Source organism: Balaenoptera musculus, chromosome 1, assembly GCF_009873245.2.
Source record: "Balaenoptera musculus isolate JJ_BM4_2016_0621 chromosome 1, mBalMus1.pri.v3, whole genome shotgun sequence".
Classification (NCBI taxonomy): Eukaryota; Metazoa; Chordata; class Mammalia; order Artiodactyla; family Balaenopteridae; genus Balaenoptera; species Balaenoptera musculus.
The window spans coordinates 74,960,860-74,984,173 of NC_045785.1; the positions used below are offsets into that span (position 1 = coordinate 74,960,860).

Consider the following 23,314-nt stretch of genomic DNA (forward strand, 5'->3'; position numbering starts at 1 on the left):
ATTTTGAACAAATACAGCCCACCTCTTAAACGGTGAAAATTAAATATTTTCTTTTTTAAACTCTGACATTCCAAGAGAGTCAGTTCATAAGGTAGATACTTAAAAAAATGTGGGCTTATACTTGGAGCCGCGTAGTTATTGACTGTAATTTAGTTCAATGTGTGCCCAGAATGCTGGCCCTGCTGCCTTTCACAACATTGTTTTTGGAACCCAGCATTTCTCCACTGCTGTTTCCAGAGACATCTTTTTAAAACAGAAAATTGATTGATGAAATCTTAGGCATGAATAAATGCTAATGCATATAATAAATTAAAACGCTGTCATTTTATAAGAAAGGTTTATTGGCTAACTGTGCTATTTCTTCTAGTAATTCAAAACCCAGTGTTTAATTTGCAGAATGAAGTGCGGAAATCAATTATTCAGTTCGTAGTACGGTAAAATTGATTTTCAAAATTATGTTTTGGGAGGCAACCAGACTGACTTATCCACTGACTTAAAATGTAGAGTCATATCTGAAAAGTTTTTCCCCACTTCAAAATGTATTGAACGATGCTCAAACTATGAGGAAGCATTTTTGCATTGCCTGGACAGCATTGTATGCAAATTAATATCTGGATGATAATTCAGATTCACCCTTCCAAAAGGGATATCATACATATAAAGTAGTGCTAGTATTTATGGGATGGACATTTACCAGAACAGCTTTTAAAGGTTACATAATAAAAGTGCATTAAAGCTGCCTAAATTGATTAACCATTGATACTGAAATGGATTCAGCTAATGGATTCTGCCTCCCCAGAAAGTGCCCCCTTTTAATAACAATTTTCAAAAAGCAAAAAACATGTTTTTCCTTCTCTTTTTCATAACATCTAGCCACCTGAGTAACGGCGGGAGAGGGAAGGGGACTGCCCACACCTCGCCTGGGCCGGCAGGAGGAAGAGGTCGTCTAGTGATCAGACACTCTCGCTTCTCCTCTCCAAAGGGCAAATGGGCTGCCTCAGCAGCTGTCATATCCTGCTGCCCTTCGAAACAGGAAACCAGTCTAGAATTTCAAACTCACCTCCTGAATTGCATTATCAAACTGGTAGTCTTGCCAGATCCTTGTAAATGCCTGTTAAATGTGAAGGTGGCTTTGAGGGGCTGGTGAACAGGGAGGGCCTCTGTGTTTGGGAGGGGGCACTACTTGGCTCAGCTACCTGCCATCTATTGGGTGGTTCTGGAGATGAAACAAGCACAGCAGATGAGGAGGACACACAAGGTCACTTGGTCCATCTCATGCCAGCAGGGAGAATCACATCCCTGTGCAAGGTTGAACCCATAAGGGGTCTTGTAATGAGGCTGCTAGTTATCCCAAGGCACATAATGGGGAGCTTTAAAGATCTAGGTTGTAGACTCACAAATCACAGTTATTCCACTAGCCTTTCAGCCAGACAAGCCCCTTGTTTTCCCACATTCCCCATACGATACCCTGCTCTGGCCATCTTATTGCTCGTGAGCCGTTCCAGCAGAGGGCAGGCAGGGGAAAGGAGAGGAGTCCTATATTACAGCACATCATCTAGAGTGTTCTGAACATGTTAAGGCAGATTTTCTGGATTACTAAGAACAACAAATGTTTTTCTGTCCAAAATTTTTTTTTTTCCTGTCTATCTGTCTGTATAAGGTGTTACCAGTTTTCAGGAGCTCGTCTCTCAAGGAATTCACAGTCTGGTTTGGGAAGGCAAAATGAAGACACATGAAATAGTGAGAAAGCCGGACTCTAAAGCCATCCCAAGCTATCCTAAGTAAATTCATGAGTTTCAAGAGAAGGAAGAAGGTCTTTGGGCACTGAAGTCAGTGACAGCATTTATAGATTAAAAGTATGATCAGGGCAGAGAGGTGAGAGTCGGTGTTTGGGTGAATGTACTTGTAGAAAAATTCTGTGAACAGGTTTGGATGATAGCCTCACAGAGAGGATGTATAGGCATCCTGTTGGAGTTTGGTTTATGTAGGACAGATCTCATTGGATCTTAGCACCAGGCCTTTGTGGTGACCAGCCAGAGTGAAAGGACTGGGAGATTCAGGATTGGCTGGCACTCCACGAGGAAAAAGAATCAGTATCTTTCCGTATCGTTCATTAACGTCTGTGCGCCAACGTCATGAGCAACTCACTATGGGGAGATCTTCATTAGATAAACAGGGCTGCAAAATTCATAGCCAAGGAATGCGGGTTGGAGAGGCACTCCCAGCCACAGCTGCTACCTGAACACCCAGGACTGGCTGGGAACCAAGCAGACATGCTGAAACCAGGAGCCTCAGCGACGAATGGCAATGTTACAGCCGCTTAATCCTGAAATGAAAAGTAATTGCTTCTGGCTTAAAGAATAAAGGAAAAACAAGATCAGCCTTGGCTGAATCATATGTTTTTCCCCAAAACAACCAAGCTATAGGCCAGGTTCTAAAACTTTCCTGGTACTTGAAAATGTGAGAAAATGGATGTTTTCTGTCAATATAATTTAAATCCATCCAAGAGTACTGATATATAAGAACATGTGAATGCAAATACGTTTTTGATTAACATGATTAAGTCAAATGTGTTCACTTTTAACTATAAGGGATGACATCTAAAATTTAACTTACCTGAATATAATTTTTGGAAAGTTGGTCTTCAAAATAGCTGTTGCTTTTTTTTTTTTGGAAGGATTTCCTATGGAAAAGTCTCAGCAGAAGTTGCCAGAGCTCCTTTTCTGCACCGATGAAACTGCAAATGGAGAAATACGGAAGAAGGGGGAGGAGTAAGGCATTTCAATACGTCTAATACATTCTTGTGATGGAATTGTCTTCTCTATTAAAGAAAAGACTTGATAAAAATTCATAAAGAGACGGCTATGAGTTTAAATGATTATTAGAAGAATCTAAAGATGACTTTAACCCGCAACTGAGTATATAATATTTGTGTTTTTACTTGTTTACCTCTCAAGGGGCTACAGAATGGCAAACACCAGGATTTTTTTTAGGCAGACACTCCATTTCCTTGAGAGCAAGAGAGCAACGACAGAGTAAAAACAGCAAGAATGAGAACAAACAAATCTTGCCTTTCATGTTCTAATTTTTAAATTATATGTATTAATTTAAAATATTTGTGGCAGACTCACAATTATGTAGAGAGAACTGATTAAAATATATCTTATCTCCTAGAGCCATATAAAATTGCCTGTACGAATAGCAATTTCATGTGATTTAACCCGATACTCAAGCCTTCATAGGAATATCATCAGCTAATAATAACCAATAAGGAGTACAACCTAGTTTGTCTTCCTGCCATTTTTCTGTACAAATGCTAATATTATAAAACTAATATGACACACGCTATTTTCTTGCAGGTGCTAACATTGAGGACATTCCTCATAGAAGAACCAAGGCTATTTATAGACATTGCTCACAGCTTTTGCTTCTGCTTCATTAATTCAAAAGAGAAAAAAATATAAATCTTATACCAGAAGTTTTTTGGATACAACCAGTTTTTTTGGATTTAACCTAACAGAACAGCACTGTGACACTGACAACTGTGACTGCTTTCTCATGAGCTCAGGCTGGAGGACAGCTGGAAGGCCAGCCACCAACCCAATAACCTGATGCACAGTAATCACAAACTCGAGGGCTTATTTTAGTGAAAGGTGTCATATAGCCCATGAGGTAAAGGAACAACCATGAACAACACCAAGAATGCAAAGAATGTCCACAGCTGATGAATCGTGCCCTCTATTGGTATATGACAAACAGCCAGTGACCCCCAAAGCCACAGTATTTCCAAAGACAAAGGACTATGGTACTTAGTAACACTTTGAATTTTTTTTAAAAAGCAGTTCTTTTTACACCAATACTCTATCATTCTATGCCAAGAAAGGATACTGAGCGTTCAGATGGTCCCAGTTTTCTCTTTTACACTAAGCATGATTCAGATATTAGCAAGGTTTCCATTTCTATTACAGAAGAAGCCTTAGATAAACTTTCTATTCTTACAAAATATGAGAACGTCCCAAGGAAATACAGATTTAAAGTATAATGTAAATGTACATTTTAATGGAGCTACACAGTGATTGCGAACATTTAGATGATTTGGAAGTGTATAGTACGTTGTTGAAAGCAATTTTAATCCAAATATGTCCGTTGCAAATTTAAGGTAATCTCAGTTTTACATGCAAAAAAATTAAGATTACAGGGAATAGAGCTGGTGGCACTTGGCCTAGTCAGGTCTTGCGGCTGGAGGTGATGCAAGGAAGAAGAAAGGATCCTCCATGGGTTAAGGCTACCTTTCCAAATATAGTCCAACAACTAAGTCACTAGTTTCCAAGGGCATTTGCACCACCTATGGAAACACTGGATCCGTGCACACCAGACAGATCCTTGACAACTCATCATCCCACCAACCCCCTGCACAAAAGTTGCTGTACCAGTGGACAAAGAAGGTGACCACTGAGTTTCTTTTCATTACCAAATAGATATAATATCCCTGCCAACAAAAAAGAGCACACAAAGTGTCTCTCCATAATATCACAACCAGTTGAGATCACACTAAGAAAATCAGCTTGCCTAGATGAGGACCCTTTCTCTTCTTGGGTAGCCAGGATTTGAAGGAGAGACTCTGACCTGTGCAACTGGTAAGTGACTAACTTATACACACTGAACTGGTCCTAAGAACTGAGCTGTCTTCTTTGTAAGTGAAAAATATACAACATAATCTTGAAGAACTGCACAGTGGTACGAGCCAGAGGCATACTGTGTGTGTGTAACAGACTGAGAAACAGACAAATGAATCCTATTAAAAGGGTTTCTCATCTTCTGCATCTATCTGCCAGTGTTAGTGTTTTATGGGCTTAGATTGTTACCTTTTTCTGGTACCTTTTTTTCTATACTGTTGTTCTATTCTAATGCATCCTAGAACTCCCTCTCCTGATCCCTTATCAGAATCAGAAAGTGAGGAAGAAGAAAACGTTAACTACCTAATGAGAGTTCTGGGGAAGAGTAGGATTCCTCTGAAGAAGAGGACCCTGTGGTGCCCAACCTAGCAACTCTTGAGAGTCTTGCCTGGCAGGTTAAGTGCCTTTTAAAATATTCTACAACTTGGAAACATTTAAATCCTAATTCCTGGTCATATCATGCTACACTCTTGGATTCTAGCACATCGGTCCGTATACTTCAAGAGATAGTTCTAAGACTCTCCCATTGCTCCCATTGTGTACCCAAACTGGAACCAATTCCTGAATGGCCTCCTCTAGCTTCTTGGGGAGTCCCAACTCTTCTTTTCTTTTTTTTTGAATTCAGTGTAAGCATGCAATTTAAGTTTTTTCTTTATTTTGAATTTAATTTTATTTATTTTTTTATACATCAGGTTCTTATTAGTTATCAATTTTATACACATCAGGGTATACACGTCAATCCCAATCTCCCAATTCATCCCACCACCACCCCCACCCCCCGCCGCTTTCCCACCATGGTGACCATACGTTTGTTCTCTACATCTCTGTCTCAATTTCTGCCCTGCAAACTGGTTCATCTGTACCATATTTATAGGTTCCACATATATGCGTTAATATACGATATTTATTTTTCTCTTTCTGAGTTACTTCACTCTGTATGACAGTCTCTAGATGCATCCATGTCTATATATGTGCCACATCTTCTTTATTCATTCATCTGTCAATGGGCATTTAGGTTGCTTCCATGACCTGGCTATTGTAAATAGTGCTGCAATGAACATTGCGGTGCATGTGTCTTTTTGAATTGTGGTTTTCTCTGGGTATATGCCCAGTAGTGGGATTGCTGGGTCATATGGTAATTCTATTTTTAGTTTTTTAAGGAACCTCCATACTGTTCTCCATAGTGGCTGTATCAATTTACATTCCCACCAACAGTGCAAGAGGGTTCCCTTTTCTCCACACCCTCTCCAGCATTTGTTGCTTGTAGATTTTCTGATCATGCTCATTCTAACTGGTGTGAGGTAATACCTCATTGTAGTTTTGATTTGCATTTCTCTAATAATTAGTGATGTTGAGCAGCTTTGCATGTGCTTCTTGGCCATCTGTATGTCTTCTTTGGAGAAATGTCTATTTAGGTCTTCTGCCCATTTTTGGATTGGGTTGTTTGTTTCTTTAATATTGAGCTGCATGGGCTGTTTATATATTTTGGAGATTAATCCTTTGTCTCTTGATTCGTTTGCAAATATTTTCTCCCATTCTGAGGGTTGTCTTTTGGTCTTGTTTATGGTTTCCTTTGCTGTGCAAAAGCTTTTAGGTTTCATTAGGTTCCATTTGTTTATTTTTGTTTTTATTTCCTTTACTCTAGGAGGTGGATCAAAAAAGATCTTGCTGTGATTTATGTCAAAGAGTGTTCTTCCTATGTTTTCCTCTAAGAGTTTTAAGGTGTCTTGTCTTACATTTAGGTCTCTAATCCATTTTGAGTTTATTTTTGTGTATGGTGTTTGAGAGTGTTCTAATTTCATTCTTTTACATGTAGCTGTCCAGTTTTCCCAGCACCACTTATTGAAGAGACTGTCTTTTCTCCATTGTATATCCTTGCCTCCTTTGTCATAGATTAGTTGACCATAGGTGCGTGGGTTTACCTCTGGGCTTTCTATCTTGTTCCATTGATCTATGTTTCTGTTTTTGTGCCAGTACCATATTGCCTTGGTTACTGTAGCTTTGTAGTATAGTCTGAAGTCAGGGAATCTGATTCCTTCAGCTCTGTTTTTTTCCCTCAAGACTGCTTTGGCTATTCGGGGTCTTTTGTGTCTCCATACAAATTTTAAGATTTTTTGTTCTAGTTCCGTAAAAAATGCCATTGGTAATTTGATAGAGATTGCATTGAATCTGTAGATTGCTTTGGGTAGTATAGTCATTTTCACAATATTGATTCTTCCAATCCAAGAACATGGCATATCTCTCCATCTGTTGGTAGCATCTTTAATTTCTTTCATTAGTGTCTTATAGTTTTCTGCATACAGGTCTTTGGCTCCCTAGGTAGGTTTATTCCTAGGTATTTTATTCTTTTTGTTGCAATGGTAAATGGGAGTGTTTCCTTAATTTCTCTTTCAGATTTTTCATCATTAGTGTATAGGAATGCAAGAGATTTCTGTGCATTAAGTTTGTATCCTGCAACTTTACCAAATTCATTGATTAGCTCTAGTAGTTTTCTGGTGGCATCTTTAGGATTCTCTATGTATAGTATCATGTCATCTGCGAACAGTCACAGTTTTACTTCTTCTTTTCCAATTTGTATTCCTTTTATTTCTTTTTCTTCTCTGATTGCCATGGCTAGGACTTCCAAAACTATGTTGAATAATAGTGGTGAGAGTGGGCATCCTTGTCTTGTTCCTGGTCTTAAAGGAAATGCTTTCAGCTTTTCACCATTGAGAATGATGTTTGCTGTGGGTTTGTCATGTATGGCCTTTATTATGTTGAGGTAGGTTCCCTCTATGCCCACTTTCTGGAGAGTTTTTATCATAAATGGGTGTTGAATTTTGTCAAAAGCTTTTTCTGCATCTACTGAGATGATCATATGGTTTTTATTCTTCAATTTGTTAATACGGTGTATCTCATTGATTGATTTGCGTATACTGAAGAATCCTTGCATCCCTGGGATAACTCCCACTTGATCATGGTGTATGATCCTTTTAATGTGTTGTTGGATTCTGTTTGATGGTATTTTGTTGAGGATTTTTGCATCTATATTCTTCAGTGACGTTGGTCTGTAATTTTCTTTTTTTGTAGTATCTCTGTCTGGTTTTGGTAACAGGGTGATGATGGCCTCATAGAATGAGTTTGGGAGTGTTCCTTCCTCTGCAATATTTTGGAAGAGTTTGAGAAGGATGGGTGTTAGCTCTTCTCTAAATGTTTCATAGAATTCACCTGTGAAGCCATCTGGCCCTGGACTTATGCTTGTTGGAAGATTTTAAATCACAGTTTCAATGTCATTACTTGTGATTGGTCTGTTCATAGTTTCTATTTCTTCCTGGTTCAGTCTTCGGAGGTTATACCTTTCTAAGAATTTGTCCATTTCTTTCAGGTTGTCCATTTTATTGGCATAGAGTTGCTTGTAGTAGTCTCTTAGGATGTTTTGTATTTCTGCATTGACTGCTGTAACTTCTCCTTTTTCATTTCTAATTTTATTGATTTCAGTCCTCTCCTTTTTCTTGATGAGTCTGGCTAATGGTTTATCAATTTTGTTTATCTTCTCAAAGAACCAGCTTTTAGTTTTAGTGATCTTTGCTATTGTTTTCTTTGTTTCTATTTCATTTATGTCTGCTTTGATCTTTATGATTTCTTTCCTTCTGCTAACTTTGGGTTTTGCTTGTTCTTCTTTCTCTAGTTCCTTTAGGTATAAGGTTAGATTGTTTATTTGAGATTTTTCTTGTTTCTTGAGGTAGGCTTGTATAGCTATAAACTTCCCTCTTAGAACTGCTTTTGCCACATCCCAGAGGTTTTGGATCGTCGTGTTTTCATTGTCATTTGTCTCTAGGTATTTCTTGATTTCCTCTTTGATTTCTTCAGTGATCACTCGGTTATTTAGTAACATATTGTTTAGCCTCCATGTGTTTGTGTTTTTTACGTTTTTTTTTCCCTGTAATTGATTTCTAATCTCATAGCGTTGTGGTCAGAAAAGATGCTTGAGATGATTTCAACTTTCTTAAAGTTACTGAGGCTTGATTTGTGACCCAAGGTGTGATCTATCCTGGAGGATGTTCTGTGCACACTTGAGAAGAAAGTGTAATCTGTTGTTTTTGCATGGATTGTCCTATTAATATCAACTAAATCTATCTGGTCTATTGTGTCATTTAAAGCTTGTGTTTCCTTATTAATTTTCTGTTTGGATGATCTGTCCATTGGTGTAAGTGAGGTGTTAAAGCCCCCCACTATTATTGTGTCACTGTTGATTTCCTCTTTTATAGCTGTTAGCAATTGCCTTATGCATTGAGGTGCTCCTATGTTGGGTGCATATATATTTATAATTGCTATATCTTCTTCTTGGATTGATCCCTTGATCATTATGTAGTGTCCTTCCTTGTCTCTTGTAACATTTTAAAGTCTATTTTATCTGATATGAGTATTGCTACTCCAGGTTTCTTTTGATTTCCATTTGCATGGAATATCTTTTTCCATCCCCTCATTTTCAGTCTGTATGTGTCCCTAGGTCTGAAGTGGGTCTCTTGTAGACAGCGTATATATAGGTCTTGTTTTTTTATCCATTCAGCAAGCTTGTGTCATTTGGTTGGAGCATTTAATCCATTCACGTTTAAAGTAATTATCGATATGTATGTTCCTATTACCATTTTCTTAACCGTTTTGGGTTTGTTTTTTAGGTCCTTTCCTTCTCTTGTGTTTCCCACTTAGAGAAGTTCCTTTAGCATTTGTTGTAGAGCTGGTTTGGTGGTGCTGAATTCTCTTAGCTTTTGTTTGTCTGTAAAGCTTTTGATTTCTCCATCGAATCTGAATGAGATCCTTGCTGGGTAGAGTAATCTTGGTTGTAGGTTCTTCCCTTTGCTTTTGATTTCTCCATTGAATCTGAATGAGATCCTTGCTGGGTAGAGTAATCTTGGTTGTAGGTTCTTCCCTTTCATCACTTTAAGTATATCATGCCACTCCCTTCTGGCTTGTAGAGTTTCTGCTGAGAAATCAGCTGTTAACCTTATGGGACTTCCCTTGTATGTTATTTGTCGTTTTTCCCTTGCTGCTTTCAATAATTTTTCTTTGTCTTTAATTTTTGCCAATTTGATTACTGTGTGTCTCGGCGTGTTTCTCCTTGGGTTTATCCTGTATGGGATTCTCTGAGCCTCCTGGACTTGGGTGGCTATTTCCTTTCCCATGTTAGGGAAGTTTTCAACTATAATCTCTTCAAATATTTTCTTGGGTACTTTCTCTCTCTCTTCTCCTTCTGGGACCCCTATAATGCAAATGTTGTTGCATTTAATGTTGTCCCAGAGGTCTCTTAGGCTGTCTTCATTTCTTTTAATTCTTTTTTCTTTATTCTCTTCCATAGCAGTGAATTGCACCATTCTGTCTTCCAGGTCACTTATCCGTTCTTCTGCCTCAGTTATTCTGCTATTGATTCCTTCCAGTGTATTTTTCACTTCAGTTATTGTATTGTTCATCTCTGTTTGTTTGTTCTTTAATTCTTCTAGATCTTTGTTAAACATTTCTTGCATCTTCTCGATCTTTGCCTCCATTCTTTTTCCGAGGTCCTGGATCATCTTCACTATCATTATTCTGAATTCTTTTTCTGGAAGGTTGCCTATCTCCACTTCATTTAATTGTTTTATCTTGTTCCTTCATCTGGTACATAGCCCTCTGCCTTTTCATCTTGTCTATCTTTCTATGAATGTGGTTTTTGTTCCACAGGCTGCAGGATTGTAGTTCTTCTTGCTTCTTGAGTCCCAACTTTTCAAAATCTCCTTATGAGTCCCAGTCAGCTGTCTAGAGATCATGCCACTCTAAATAGAGCACTGCAATTTGCCACCAAAGAGTTAAGCCGAACATTGAGTAGAGCCACTCCCATACCTGAGTACCTAAAATAAGTTCCTAATTCATGTGTTTCTGGTTGTTGCTGTGGCTGGTTAACTAAAACAGTTAAGGAAACAACCCACACTGAACCCATCAGCACTACTTACTCCTACGCTGACTTCCAAAAGGCAGTTTAACAAACCCCTAACGCATCACTATAAAGATCCACCATTCCTTCTCATATCTCTTGTGTTGCCAGTTGAGAAAGGAATACAGTTACACAGCCCACAGTTGAGAAACTAATGTCTTCTCAACCCAACTATGCCCTGTCCTGATATGCCAAAATACAATCAAGTACTGAATATATACCCAAGAGTCTTGTAACTCGACTACAGAAGATGCGCATTGTGAGCATTCCCTTTGAAAGACCCTGTGGATAAAGTGAGAACTTCAGTAGAGAATTAGTCAAAAGGGACCTTATTACAAAAGATAAGTGAACTATTCTCCACACTCATTTCTCCCCATAATTTACTCTGCCTGTCTAATGGACTTAACTAGATACCTAATTTTTAGTGGGAAGGAAAAGGAGGCCACTATCCCATTTGTTACCCAAACTTCAGAATAGCCACTGTGGAAAGTGGTAAGTTAGCTACTCCCAAAATCACGTTTCTGAGCATACTTTTCTCTGGTATTCATTTCTAGGGAAGTAGTTGAATTAAATTGAATAATTAGGCCAAAGAAAATGGTGGGAATATGGATTTATCTCCTAGCTTTTATATTGATAGGTCTACATATAGCACCCTTTAGGAGTTCCTATTTTGGGGGAGGGAGTGCAGTAGTGTAGTAGTAGCCTACACTATTCCAGACCTATTATGGGACCTGAAATTATAGCGTAAACATTTTATAGGCTCCCACCAGGCTGTCTCTAGCTAAACTCATTTATAAGATCATACGTGGGGATTAAACAGACACCTGTTCTGTAGGGAATATATTTCCTGCAACTTGGCATCCAGACTTTACCAAGAGCAAATAAAACACATTCCAAAGGAACACTGGGAAAGAATTAAGAGAGCATTTATGCTAGTGGATTAAAGTATTTCATCTGTATAATGTCTCCTGGAGCAGTACTTCATGCACTTTCCACATCCATGGCAAACTTTTCAGGAACCTTCTAACTGTAAAGAACTTTACTGCAGAAAATCTCAGTCTAATACAATCTGAAGTTAAAGAGTTTTTTAGTATCATTGTTTTTCTACATCTAGCTTTAGATTTTTTTCTGGTTGAATAGAAAGCATATGTACCCCTGTAAATGAGTCTTGCTGTGTTTATTTAGATGAGTCAAAACATAGAAGTCAACACACATAAAATGCGTGAGACCAGTTAAGTCTTTCACATATCTGCAATGAAGCGTGAAACCTGTATGTGATCCTGGTTGACTGGGCATCTAAAGGGAATCAGAAAATAGATTGTTAAAGATATAGCATATATTCTTCCTTGTTTTAGTTTTGCTTTTTCTATTCTCCATAATTAAGTGCTGTATACAAAGTGGCATCAAAAAATTGAAGCATTAATGGAAACACAAATTCTATAAATGTATAGCAACTTTAAGGAGAGAGAAGAATGGTTATAACCTAATGAGTAATTTCTGTTGAGCCTTAGTTGTCTCGTCTTAAGGAAAAAGGAGGGAATTGTAGTAGGTAGAAAAAATATTTGTTAATGGAAAATTACTGAACTGAAACCGTACAATGTTAGTGTAACGGAATGTATCAGTAACTGTTCCTATGTAGATGTTCTATGAAATTGGTTTTTAAAATGTTAAAAAAATTAAGATTATAAAAGTGTAATCTCTCAGTTATTGCTCCTTCCCAAGTCCCTTCTGGCTTGCATCTTGAGGGATCCTGCTTCCCGTGTCCCTACCTCCCTGAGATATTGTCCTTGTGTCACCACCACTGCTGCCAGCACCACCACTGCCATCCTTTCTTCAGTGCTGCAGCCACTGGCCCAAGGCTGCTCCAGGCCAGGCAGCTTCTCACTGCAGCTCTGGCAGCACTGAAGAGCCCTCTCCTGCTGCTTCTCCTCTGGGTGCTTCAATGATGGCCCTGCTTCTTCTGCTTCCTACTGCTCTCTATATAGAGCTGCAGAGAAACCCTGGAGGAGCTGTGCTGCCAGAAGACTCAGTGCCTCTCACCTGCCCTTGTCCCCTGGGGTCAGGTCTGCTTCTCCTCCAGCCAGATTTTCTCACTGTCCACAGCTACTGGTCAGATGATTGATTTCCCCCTGGTGGTAGTTTTTGTTGAACAAGGAGTCATTAAATTGCCAAGTATTAGCTAAGAACTTGTTCTGTGTACAGAATCTTATTAATTGTCAAGAAATGAGTGAAAAGAACTGAACAAACATACAAATTAATTATTTAAAACCAAATATTTTGTTTGATGAGTCTTCTGCTTTTAAAAAAAGTTGAAATCTACTGGATTCTGTAGATGTACTTCAGCCTATCTGTAAAGTTCATTTATCAATTTGACAAACATATATGGAGCACATGCAATGTGCCACGTTCTGTCCCCAGTGCTAGGAATACAAGATGGGCAAGATGCCTGCTCTCATGGAGCTTCCAGTAAACAAGCAAGCTAACAACAGTTACTGATAAATACAGTATCAGACAGTGGGTAAGTGATCAGAAGAAAATAAAGCAGACTAATAGGATAGAAACTAAGGGGAGGAAAACTTTGAATAGGGGGCAGAAGGAAGGTCTTGAGAAGGTGACATCCGGGCTTAATCATGGGAATATCTAGGGGAGAAAAACCCAGACAGGAGGCACAGCAAAGTTACAGGAATGTAATGATACAGGAAGTGAATGACAGGAGATGAGGTCAGACAGACCAGCCCAGATCAGGTAGGGCTTACATAACCATGGTAAGGAATTTCAATTTTATTCTAAATACAGTAGAAAGCATTGGAAGATCAAAAGGGAATGACTTTCTGTGATTACATTGTTAAAAGATCACATTGGCTGCTGTGTAGACACTGGATTGTAGGGGAGCAAGAGTGTAAGACTCTAAGACCCATTAGGAGCTGTTGTAACCTAAATAAGAAATGATGGTTCTATAACTCTATGAAATAAATGTGGGTTCTATTAGATAATGCCCTCTGCCGCTAGCCCACTATACAAGGTATTGGATCTACTTACTGTGTAACAAAAGTATCTGACTGGGTCACTGGCCTCAAAGATCTTTTTATAATTTAAAGAGGTGACAGGTAAAATTAAAGAGGACAAAGAAAAGAGATATCTTGTTGAGGCAATAAAAACTTGGCAAAGGTTAACAGGCTCTCAACAATAGTCTTCGGCTGGGGCAAAATTTTATGGGTCACCCTACCCTGAATCACCAGTGTTACAGAAGAACCAGAAAAACCAACACCCAGACCTTGAATCATAGTAAATAACCAAGCAAATTACAAGCAAGTATAAACATAATTTTCAACATTTACTGGGAACTTAGAATATTCCAGGCACTGTACTAATGCTCTACATGAATCATTTAATTCCCCAGAACAATGAGAATAGTGATTATCATCCCCATTTTCTAGATAAAAAACCATGTCTGTGGACACGGTAACTTGTCTAATGCTTCACACAGCTAACAACCTCTAGAGCCCAGCCTCAAATCCTAATTGGTCTGACCCAAAATCCAAGCTTTATAAGGATAAGGCCAGTGTCTCCCAGTTGCCTGATGATAAGAATAAGCTTGTGGGAATGCCCTGGTGGCCTAATGGTTAGGATTCTGGGCTTTCACTGCCATGGCTGGGGTTCAATCCCTGGTCAGGGAACTGAGATTCTGCAAGCTGCTCAGCACAGCCAAAAAAAAAAAAAAGAATTAGCTTGTTAAAAATTCAAATACTTGTACCCATCCCCCATTCCACGCCAACAGAATCAGAATCTCCAGGGAGGGGTCTGGAGATTTTTTTTTTTTTAACATCTTTATTGGAGTATAATTGCTTTACAATGATGTGTTAGTTTCTGCTGTATAACAAAGTGAATCAGCTATAAATATACATAAATATACATATATCCCTATATCTCCTCCCTCTTGCGTCTCCCTCCCACTCTTCCCTATCCCACCCCTCTAGGTGGTCACAAAGCACCAAGCTGATCTCCCTGTACTATGTGGCTGCTTCCCACTAGCCATCTATTTTACATTTGGTAGTGTACATATGTCAATGCTACTCTCTCACTTCGTCCCAGCTTACCCTTCCCCCTCCCCGCGTCCTCAAGTCCATTCTCTACGTCTGCGTCTTTATTCCTGTCCTGCCCCTAGGTTCTTCAGAACCATTTTTTTTTTTTTTTTTTTTTAGATTCCATATATATGTGTTAGCATACGGTATTTGTTTTTCTCTTTCTGACTTACTTCACTCTGTATGACACACTCTAGGTCCATCCACCTCACTACAAATAACTCAATTTCGTTTCGCTTTATGGCTGAGTAATATTCCATTGTATACATGTGCCACATCTTCTTTATCCATTCATCTGTCAATGGACACTTAGGTTGCTTCTATGTCCTGGCTATTGTAAATAGACCTGCAATGAACATTGTGGTACATGACTCTTTTTGAATGATGGTTTTCTCAGGGTATATGCCCAGTAGTGGGATTGCTGGGTCATATGGTAGTTCTATTTTTAGTTTTTTAAGGAACCTCCGTACTGTTCTCCATAGTGGCTGTATCAATTTACATTCCCACCGAATTTTTAACAATCTTATCCCTCCAAATTATTATTATCTTACTCTTAATAACATAATCGTTCTAATTATATAGCCTACACAGGGATAGACCATACTTAGCATAAAAGAATACAGATAAATGGAGAATACAATATAAAGGAAAAATCAAGGCATGTGGCATTTATCAGAGACTCCCTGGAAGAAGTAGGTTTTGAGCTGGATTTTGAAAGGAATGCAGAAAGAAAGAGAGAGGAGGGAAGGAAGGAAGGAAGGAAGGGAGGGAGGGAGGGAGGAAGGAAGGAAGGAAGGAAGGAAGGAAGGAAGGAAGGAAGAGAGAAAGAAAGGAAGAAAGGAAGCATTGCAGAAAAAAAAAATGCATGAAAGAGACAAGAAGGAGAGAACTGGGTGTGTAGGGTGTACAGGAATTGATGTCCCAAAAGGGAGGAGGTGACTTGATTTAGTACACACTCTACCATTCAGTTCTTATATAGGTTCAAGTAGGTTTAGAGTATTCGTTAGGTTACTGAAGCTGCCTAGATCCTTGGCCTGATCTTGGCCAAAACTGTCCTAGAAAATCCATCCTTGAAACAGTTCTCTATTACTCATTCTCTTGGACTAAAAGGTCAGAAAGAATCTTATTTTGACAATTTTTTTCTTTTTAAAACTGAACTTGTTTACCTGACTTCCTATAACAGACAAATGATCCCAGAAGACAGCCTTACTTGGAATATAATAATAGGAAAATTTCTTTTACTGATTCACAGACATTCTTAAGTACATTTCCAACTGGATGCCACAGAAGCCATGTGCTAAATTTTTCTGCAGCATTTAACAGGCTGCAACTCAATCAACAGATGTTCATCGAGGGCTGACTTTATATTAGACACTGTGAGCAGCACGGGGTAGACAACAATGAATAAACTGTGGCTTTTGATCATAAGGGTTCAGAACCCAGTGGGAGGAGACGGACAACCAAATATGTCATTCCATTCCAAGTCCTAGGATGGAGGTTTGTATAAATGGCCAGACACTCCAAAGAGGGGGCGCTGGCTCTGCCTACAGGAGTTTGAGAAGGTTAATGGCCTTGCTTGCTGGGTTTTGAAAGACTCACAGGACTTCAATGGGAAAAGGATGGAGAAAGTATTCTAGATCAAGAAGAGAGAATAAAGAATGATACAGAGACCAGTATGAAAGAGTGAGTGTGGAGGAGTCATACACTGTAGCCCAAATTTTTTTCAGTGTTTTAAAGAAAATTACTTGTCAGTGTTTAAAATGAGAATTTGTATACAAACCTTTATTTTTGACTTATTGTCCAAGACAATGATTTAGCAACACTGGGCCCACATTCAACTGATCCTGAGTAATATTGCTGCTTGAGAGGAGGATCCTGCTCCCTAGTCGCACCCAAATACACATCTCCTAAAAGTAAGAATTTTCGGGCTTCCCTGGTGGCGCAGTGGTTAAGAATCCGCCGGCCAATGCAGGGGACACGGGTTCAAGCCCTGGTCCAGGAAGATCCCACATGCCGTGGAGCAACTAAGCCCGTGTGCCACAACTACTGAGCCCGCACGCCTAGAGCCCATGCTCCACAACAAGAGAAGCCACCGCAATGAGAAGCCTGCACACCGCAACGAAGAGTAGCCCCAGCTCACCGCAACTAGAGAAAGCCTGCACACAGCAACGAAGACCCAACACAGACAAAAATTAATTAATTAATTAATTAAAAAAAAAAAAAGAATTTTCTTCTGTATCACCACAATTCATTATCATATCTAAGAACGTTGATATTAGTTTCTTAATATCGTATGTCATATCATTTAATATATGGCTCATATTCACATTTTCTCCACTTGTTCCCAAAATGGTTTTTAGCTGTTTTTATCAGGCCAAGAGTCAATCAAGGTTCATATACTGTATTTGGTTGTTATGTCTCTTTATCTCTTTTCATCTAGAGCAGTTCCCCCCTACTCTTTCTTCACTGATGATAGTGACTTTTGGAAGAATCCAAAAAAGTTGTCGTATAGAATATTTCACATTTGGGATTCCTCCATAGGTTTCCTTGTAATTTGATTGTTCTCTGATGCCCTATAATTCCTATATATTTGAAGTTAGGTCCAAAGGCTTAATTAGATTCAGGTTGAACACTTTTGGCAAGAGTAGTTCATAAACAATTCTGTGGGTTTCATCTGCATCACATCAGGAGAAACATAATGCAAGATTATAGCATATTATCAATGCTTTTAGGTCGATCACTTGGTCAAAGTGGTGACTACCAGATCTCTCCCTTCTGCTCTTTGCAATTAGTAAGTAATATGTGTGGTGATGTTTGTCACCGTGTGACTATCCTGTTCTGCAATAAACGTTCACCACTGATGATCCTTGCCTGAATCAATTATTTCATTGGGGGGTTGCAAAATAATGACTTTCAAATAGTATCACTCCTTTTTTGCCATTCTTTTCTAAAGATGAGTTTTCCCTCATCAACTAGGATAATATAAAATTCCTCATAAAAAGATACAGTAAATGTTTACTTCTTTCCATTTTACTACCAATTTCAGAATAAGGATTTATTGAGTAGTAATCTCTAATGATCCAAATGATGTTTTTCTCCTTTCCTTCACTTTTTTGGGGTATCACTACAGACTAATAGATATTTATGTATTCAATGTTTTACAATCAATTATACTTCAAATTGTTCAAAATTTGTGTAGTGGAAATCCTTTCAAACTAGTTCCTGGGTCCTTTTAACATGCCCCCATAAATCACTGAGCACTTCCTTGGTTTCTAATACAAGATATCCTAAACTCACCTTGTAGTTTCACTGCCCAACACCTTGAATCAGCTATTTCTCCACAGACCATTATTCTTTTTGTAGGTAATGATGAATAGAAAACAAAATCTGGATTCTGGATGTGCTTATTGCTAGGGGGATATCATAGCTTCTATGTTCTTTCAGTGGACAGAGCTAGAATAGATAGACAGGTAGATACATAAATACATAGATATTTTTAATACATTAGTCCATATTGATATTTGTACTTCATTAGTCCATACTGATATTTGTAATTCAAATTTAATATTATAGATTAATATTACAAGTCTTTTCCTATTAGATGTTTTAAAGGAAGAATGAACAGAAGTGGGTAATGAGTTGGATGTATGAGGCAAGGAAAAGATCAAGTATGACTCCTAAGTTCCTAGCTTGAGAACATGAACCTAGATGAATAGGCATGCTGCTGCATTTTACCAAGAGAGGAAGTAAGAAAAAGAAGAAAAATTCATGGGGTATTGGTGAGGGGTGAGAAATCAATTATATATGGTTCAGTTTTTTATTTTATTAGCTATAAAATTAAATTATTTAAGAACTGACACCCACAGGTGAGGCAGTGACAAGGATTTTACGTAGGTGTAGAAATGTAAGCTATATTCAAAATACCAGTCAAGATTCATTAACATTGGGCACTCTTCAAACACTGTTAACATCTGTGAAATCCCTGTACTCCAGTACGTGGATGAAGCTTGATACCTGAGTATGACTTCCTAGGGCAAGAAAATCTAGCTCAGGCAAAGGAGGAAAGAAAATTAAAAATGAAGGTAAAGATCTTCTGAGAAGTAATGGAAAAACCTAAAAACAACCCTCTATTTAAAACATGGTATATTAATTTGCGAGGGCTGCCATAACAAAATACCAAAGATAGGTTGACTTAAGCAACAGAATTTTATTCTCTCACAGTTCTGGAGTCTGGAAGTCCAAGATCAAGGTGTTAACAGGTTTGTTTTCTCCTGAGGCCTCTCTTCTTGGCTTGCTGATGGACACCTTCTCTCTATGCCCTCACATGGCCGTCCTTCCAACTTTGTTTCTGTGTCCTAATCTCCTCTTCTTATTAGGACACCAGTTATATTGGATTAGGGCCCACCAATATGACTTCATTTTATCTTAATTACCCCCTTTAAAGGCCCCATCTCCAATTACAGTCACATGGTGAGGTATTAGGGTTAGGACTTCAACATATGAGTTTTGTGGGGACACAATTCAGCCAAAAACACATGGGATAGGAAAAAGCTATGTGATAGAATGAAGATACATGCCTGAGAAGGTTAGCAAGTCTTCTCGATGGCTGGGTCTCATTTCCAACTGGACAAAGACAGTTTGGTAGCATTATTGCTATACAATGGTTTGAGCAAATTTGAGATGATGATTAACTGATGAGCCACACATTCATCCACATCGTTATGGTCAAAGATGAATATACACAGAGAAAATTAGAGACAGAAGAATATATCCACCCCATTTCCTCCTAGATTTTCTAGGCTTTGAACTTGAGTCATTATGCTTAGCTTGCTCTCTGCCTGGGGAGGGGGTGTGGCATTTAATCATTGCTTTTTTCTTCTTTTTACAGAACAAGTAGCCCTGTGCCAACTGACTCATTTGATACCAGCCTTAACTGTCACAAATGATATGGGAGCAGCAGATTTCATCTATCTTAGTATAGGAAAAATTAAAGAAGAGGAAATCAAGGGTTTTTTTTTTGTTTTTTTTTAAATAAATTTATTTATTTATTGATTAATTTTTGGGTATGTTGGGTCTTCGTTTCTGTGCGAGGGCTTTCTCTAGCTGCGGCGAGCGGGGGCCACTCTTCATCGCGGTGCGCGGGCCTCTCACTGTCGCGGCCTCTCTTGTTGCGGAGCACAGGCTCCAGACGTGCAGGCTCAGTAGTTGTGGCTCACGGGCCCAGTTGCTCTGCGGCATGTGGGATCTTCCCAGACCAGGGCTCGAACCCGTGTCCCCTGAATTGGCAGGCAGATTCTCAACCACTGCGCCACCAGGGAAGCCCCAAGTTTTTTTTAAAGAATGCTAGAAGATTGGCACTTTTACAGACGGGGGGGAAAAAAAAAGATAAGGGAGGGGCTGGTGAACCGACTTGCCTGGGGACTTGCTCAGTTAGTTAAGGACACAGCTGAGACTCCCCCATTTGACTCCTATCCCAGTATTCTTTCTACTTCATCACAACTAAGTAGCTCTGTGTTTAACTTTTTTCTGTTAAAAATGTTCTTGGAAGTATGCTTACAAATGATTTTGAAATGCCAAAGAACATTCTGGTATAGTGGTTAAGAGTACAGACTGGTCAAACAAGCTTGTGTTTCAATCTCAGCTTTATCATTTACTACTACACAGCCTGGATCAGATTGCCTAACTTCTTAAAGCCTCGATTTCCTCAACAGTGAAATGGGGATGATAGTAGCACCTACCTCACAGAATGGCCCTGAAGACTTTAAGTTAAAGCATTTTTTAAAAAAATTAATAGTATCAGGCACATGGTAAATGTTCAATAAATAGGAGGTATTATTATTCATTATAATACCCCAAATTTAATCAGAATTCAAATTTTCCAGTCTGGTTTCCTAGGTAAAAATGAAGCAAAAATAAATAAATAAGTAAACAAACAAACATCATTAGTTAGACATCTTTCCATTTCACAGCCATGAGGATGTTTATGACAATGTCCCAGGATCTAGCAGTTGAGCAAAAGAGAGAAAAACAAGCAGAACAATTGAGTCAAAGTTTTCATAACTCTAAAGTTGGAAAAATCACAGCATAAGGAGAGAACCAAAATCTCTGAGGCAGTAGAGTGAGAGATAAAGAAGTTCTAGAACAAAGAAAGAGCCTGGGAAAAAAGGATGCTATCAGATCTACAAGCACAACAAAAGCATTGGTGTAAGCCAGGAGTGAAGGAGACCGCTCTCCAGATAAATGAGTAGGGTTAAGATGCCCAAAGAAAGTAAAAGTTGTTTCCAGCAATGTAGAGGTTGTTTTGATGTAGAGTCACGTGAGGAATTGGCCATTAAATCTTATCAGGCCTGCTTTGGTGACTCCCATAAAATGCCAGCTAGTCACAGAGCCCATACACGTGAGCTGGTTGCTATGTTAGTTTTCTTTAACCAGTGATTTCTTCCATAAGTTGAGTTCTAGGGCCCTGCTGAGAAGACTATCACTCAAAATTAATGAAATGCTATTAGTATTTTAAAGTACCTATTGTGCATGTGAGAAAATCTAGCCTCAGTTGAAGTAATAGAGTATTTTAGAATGTATGTGTAGCACAAGGGATCCTTACTGAAAAGGCTATTTATTTTTGCCAGTCATTATTGCCTCAAAGGCCAAAAAGCAAGACTCAAAAGTAAAAGCACAAAGTGAATTTGTCCACAATGCACAGAGAGAAGACAAAGCCAGAGGAACTCTTCTGGAACAGATGTCTGCATGTCCTCCAGTTAAAATGGAGAAAGGCACTTTCAGTTATTTGATCATTTCAGTTCTTTTCTTTGCTGAAATGGTCACCAATAACCCAGATCCATCCATAATTTTTGTTAATTCTTTCCCTGCTGATTTCAGTTCTAGTCTAAGAGCTTCATTGGGAACATTTTGCCAGGTAATTTGGCAGTATTTATAAAAATAATGTGATTCTCCTCTGACCCAATAATTTCACTTTTAGGAAATTTTCCTGTAGAAATTCTAGCTAAAGTATTTGAAGATATAGATATCAGGAAAGCTACTGTCCCATTGTCTGACATACTGTAAATTGAAAGCAATCTAAATGCCCATCAATATGGACTGGCTAATAAATAATGATTTAGCTGTACACACATCCTGGAGTCAGATCACCTGAGTCTGAGTTCCCATTTCACTGTAAATTTCTCATTGTGGTTCCTTGTATTTGTTTTCTATTACGGCCATCATAACAAATTACCACAATTTTAGAGGTGTAAAGCAACCCAAATTCATTATCTTATAGTTTGGTAGGTCAGAAGTCTGGTATGGGTCTCACTGGATTGAAACCAATGTGTTGGCAGTGCTCGGGTCCTTCTTTCAGAGTCCAGGAGAGGACCCCTTTCCTTGCTCCTTCAGGTGTTGACAGACTTCAGTTCCACGTGGTTGTAGAACTGAGGGCTCTGTTTCCTTGCTGGATGTTAGCTGAGGTCAGCCCTTAGCTCCTAAAGTCCTCTTGCTGGTCCCTGCATGTAGACCCCTACGTCTCAAAAACAGCAACAGAGTACTGAATCCCTCTCACACTGTCACCTCTCTGACCCTGCTTCTACTGTTGTCTCTCTCTCTAACCCAGACAAAAAAGTTTCTACTTTTAAGGACTCAAGTGATTAGATTGGGCCTACCCAGATGATTCAGAATAATCTCCCCATCTCAAGGTCTTAACCTTTAACCCATCTGCAAAATCCCTTTTGCCCTGTACGGTAATACATTCACAGGTTCCAGGGATTTAAACGAGGACATCTTTGGGGGCCATTATTTTACCTACCACTCCCCTCTAAGCCTCAGTTTCCTTATTTTCAAAATGGAGCTTCTTCCACATATGGTTCTTGTAAACTATAGATGAGAGAAACTCTTGGCACAGAGTAATCACTCAGCAAATGTTGGTCATCATCATCATTACTATGTAGCCATTAAGAAAAAGAGACAGAACCATATTACTGACATAGAAAAATGTTCAAAAGATATATTTGAGAAAAGTAAGCTATAGAAGAGTGTGTATAGTATAACCATTTTTCTTAGAAAGAAAAAAGATATTTGTATTTGTATAGGGAATAAAATGTCTGGATGAATACCAAGAGACTAAGATTGAGAAGGTGAGTACAGACTTGGAGTTTTTCTAATGATGCACATTTTAAAATTTAAAGTGGTAACCACATTAGGAAGATAGAGTGTTTATTGTCCAAAACAGTGTGGAAACAAACAAACAAACAAATACAGAAATGATTACTTATAAAATAACAAGAAAGAAGAAAAAAAGCATTGAAAAATGTTGGTAAGTAAAAAATTCCAATCCCAAACATGTCAATAATCACAATAAATATGAATAGATTACATCTGTTTAATAAAATACAGAGATTCTTAGATTGGAAAAAATAACAAAATCCAGATATGTGAAGATATATTTTAGGTAAAATTTTAAAACACAAACATTAATAAATATATTAAGTATGGAAAAATACATATTTAGTAAAAGCATAGGAACAGAGATGGGAAGTAAAAGCACCAATTTCAGGACTATGGTTGCCTCTAGGAAGAAAAGAAAGGAAATAGTGTAAGAGAGGGTTACAAAAGGGATATCAATT

General features: G+C 38.5%; 1 protein-coding gene and 1 pseudogene across 2 annotated transcripts in view; one reads left to right on the forward strand and one right to left on the reverse strand.

Moving 5' to 3' along the window:
• DDAH1 (dimethylarginine dimethylaminohydrolase 1) overlaps positions 1–23,314 on the reverse strand; it is a 254,667-nt gene that overhangs the window by 168,302 nt on the left and 63,051 nt on the right. Inside the window, exons 2-3 of one of the 2 annotated variants that reach the window (XM_036856767.1) lie at positions 18,000–18,155; positions 2,617–2,737 (exon numbers count right to left, since the gene is read on the reverse strand). Coding sequence is in view for 1 of the 2 variants with exons in the window: in XM_036856751.1 (XP_036712646.1) it covers positions 2,617–2,737 (121 nt within the window). In the remaining variant the exon portion in view is untranslated. The remainder of the gene's footprint in view (positions 1–2,616; positions 2,738–17,999; positions 18,156–23,314) is intronic. The other variant, XM_036856751.1, reaches the window with a different exon arrangement.
• LOC118897498 lies at positions 4,908–10,669 on the forward strand (annotated as a pseudogene).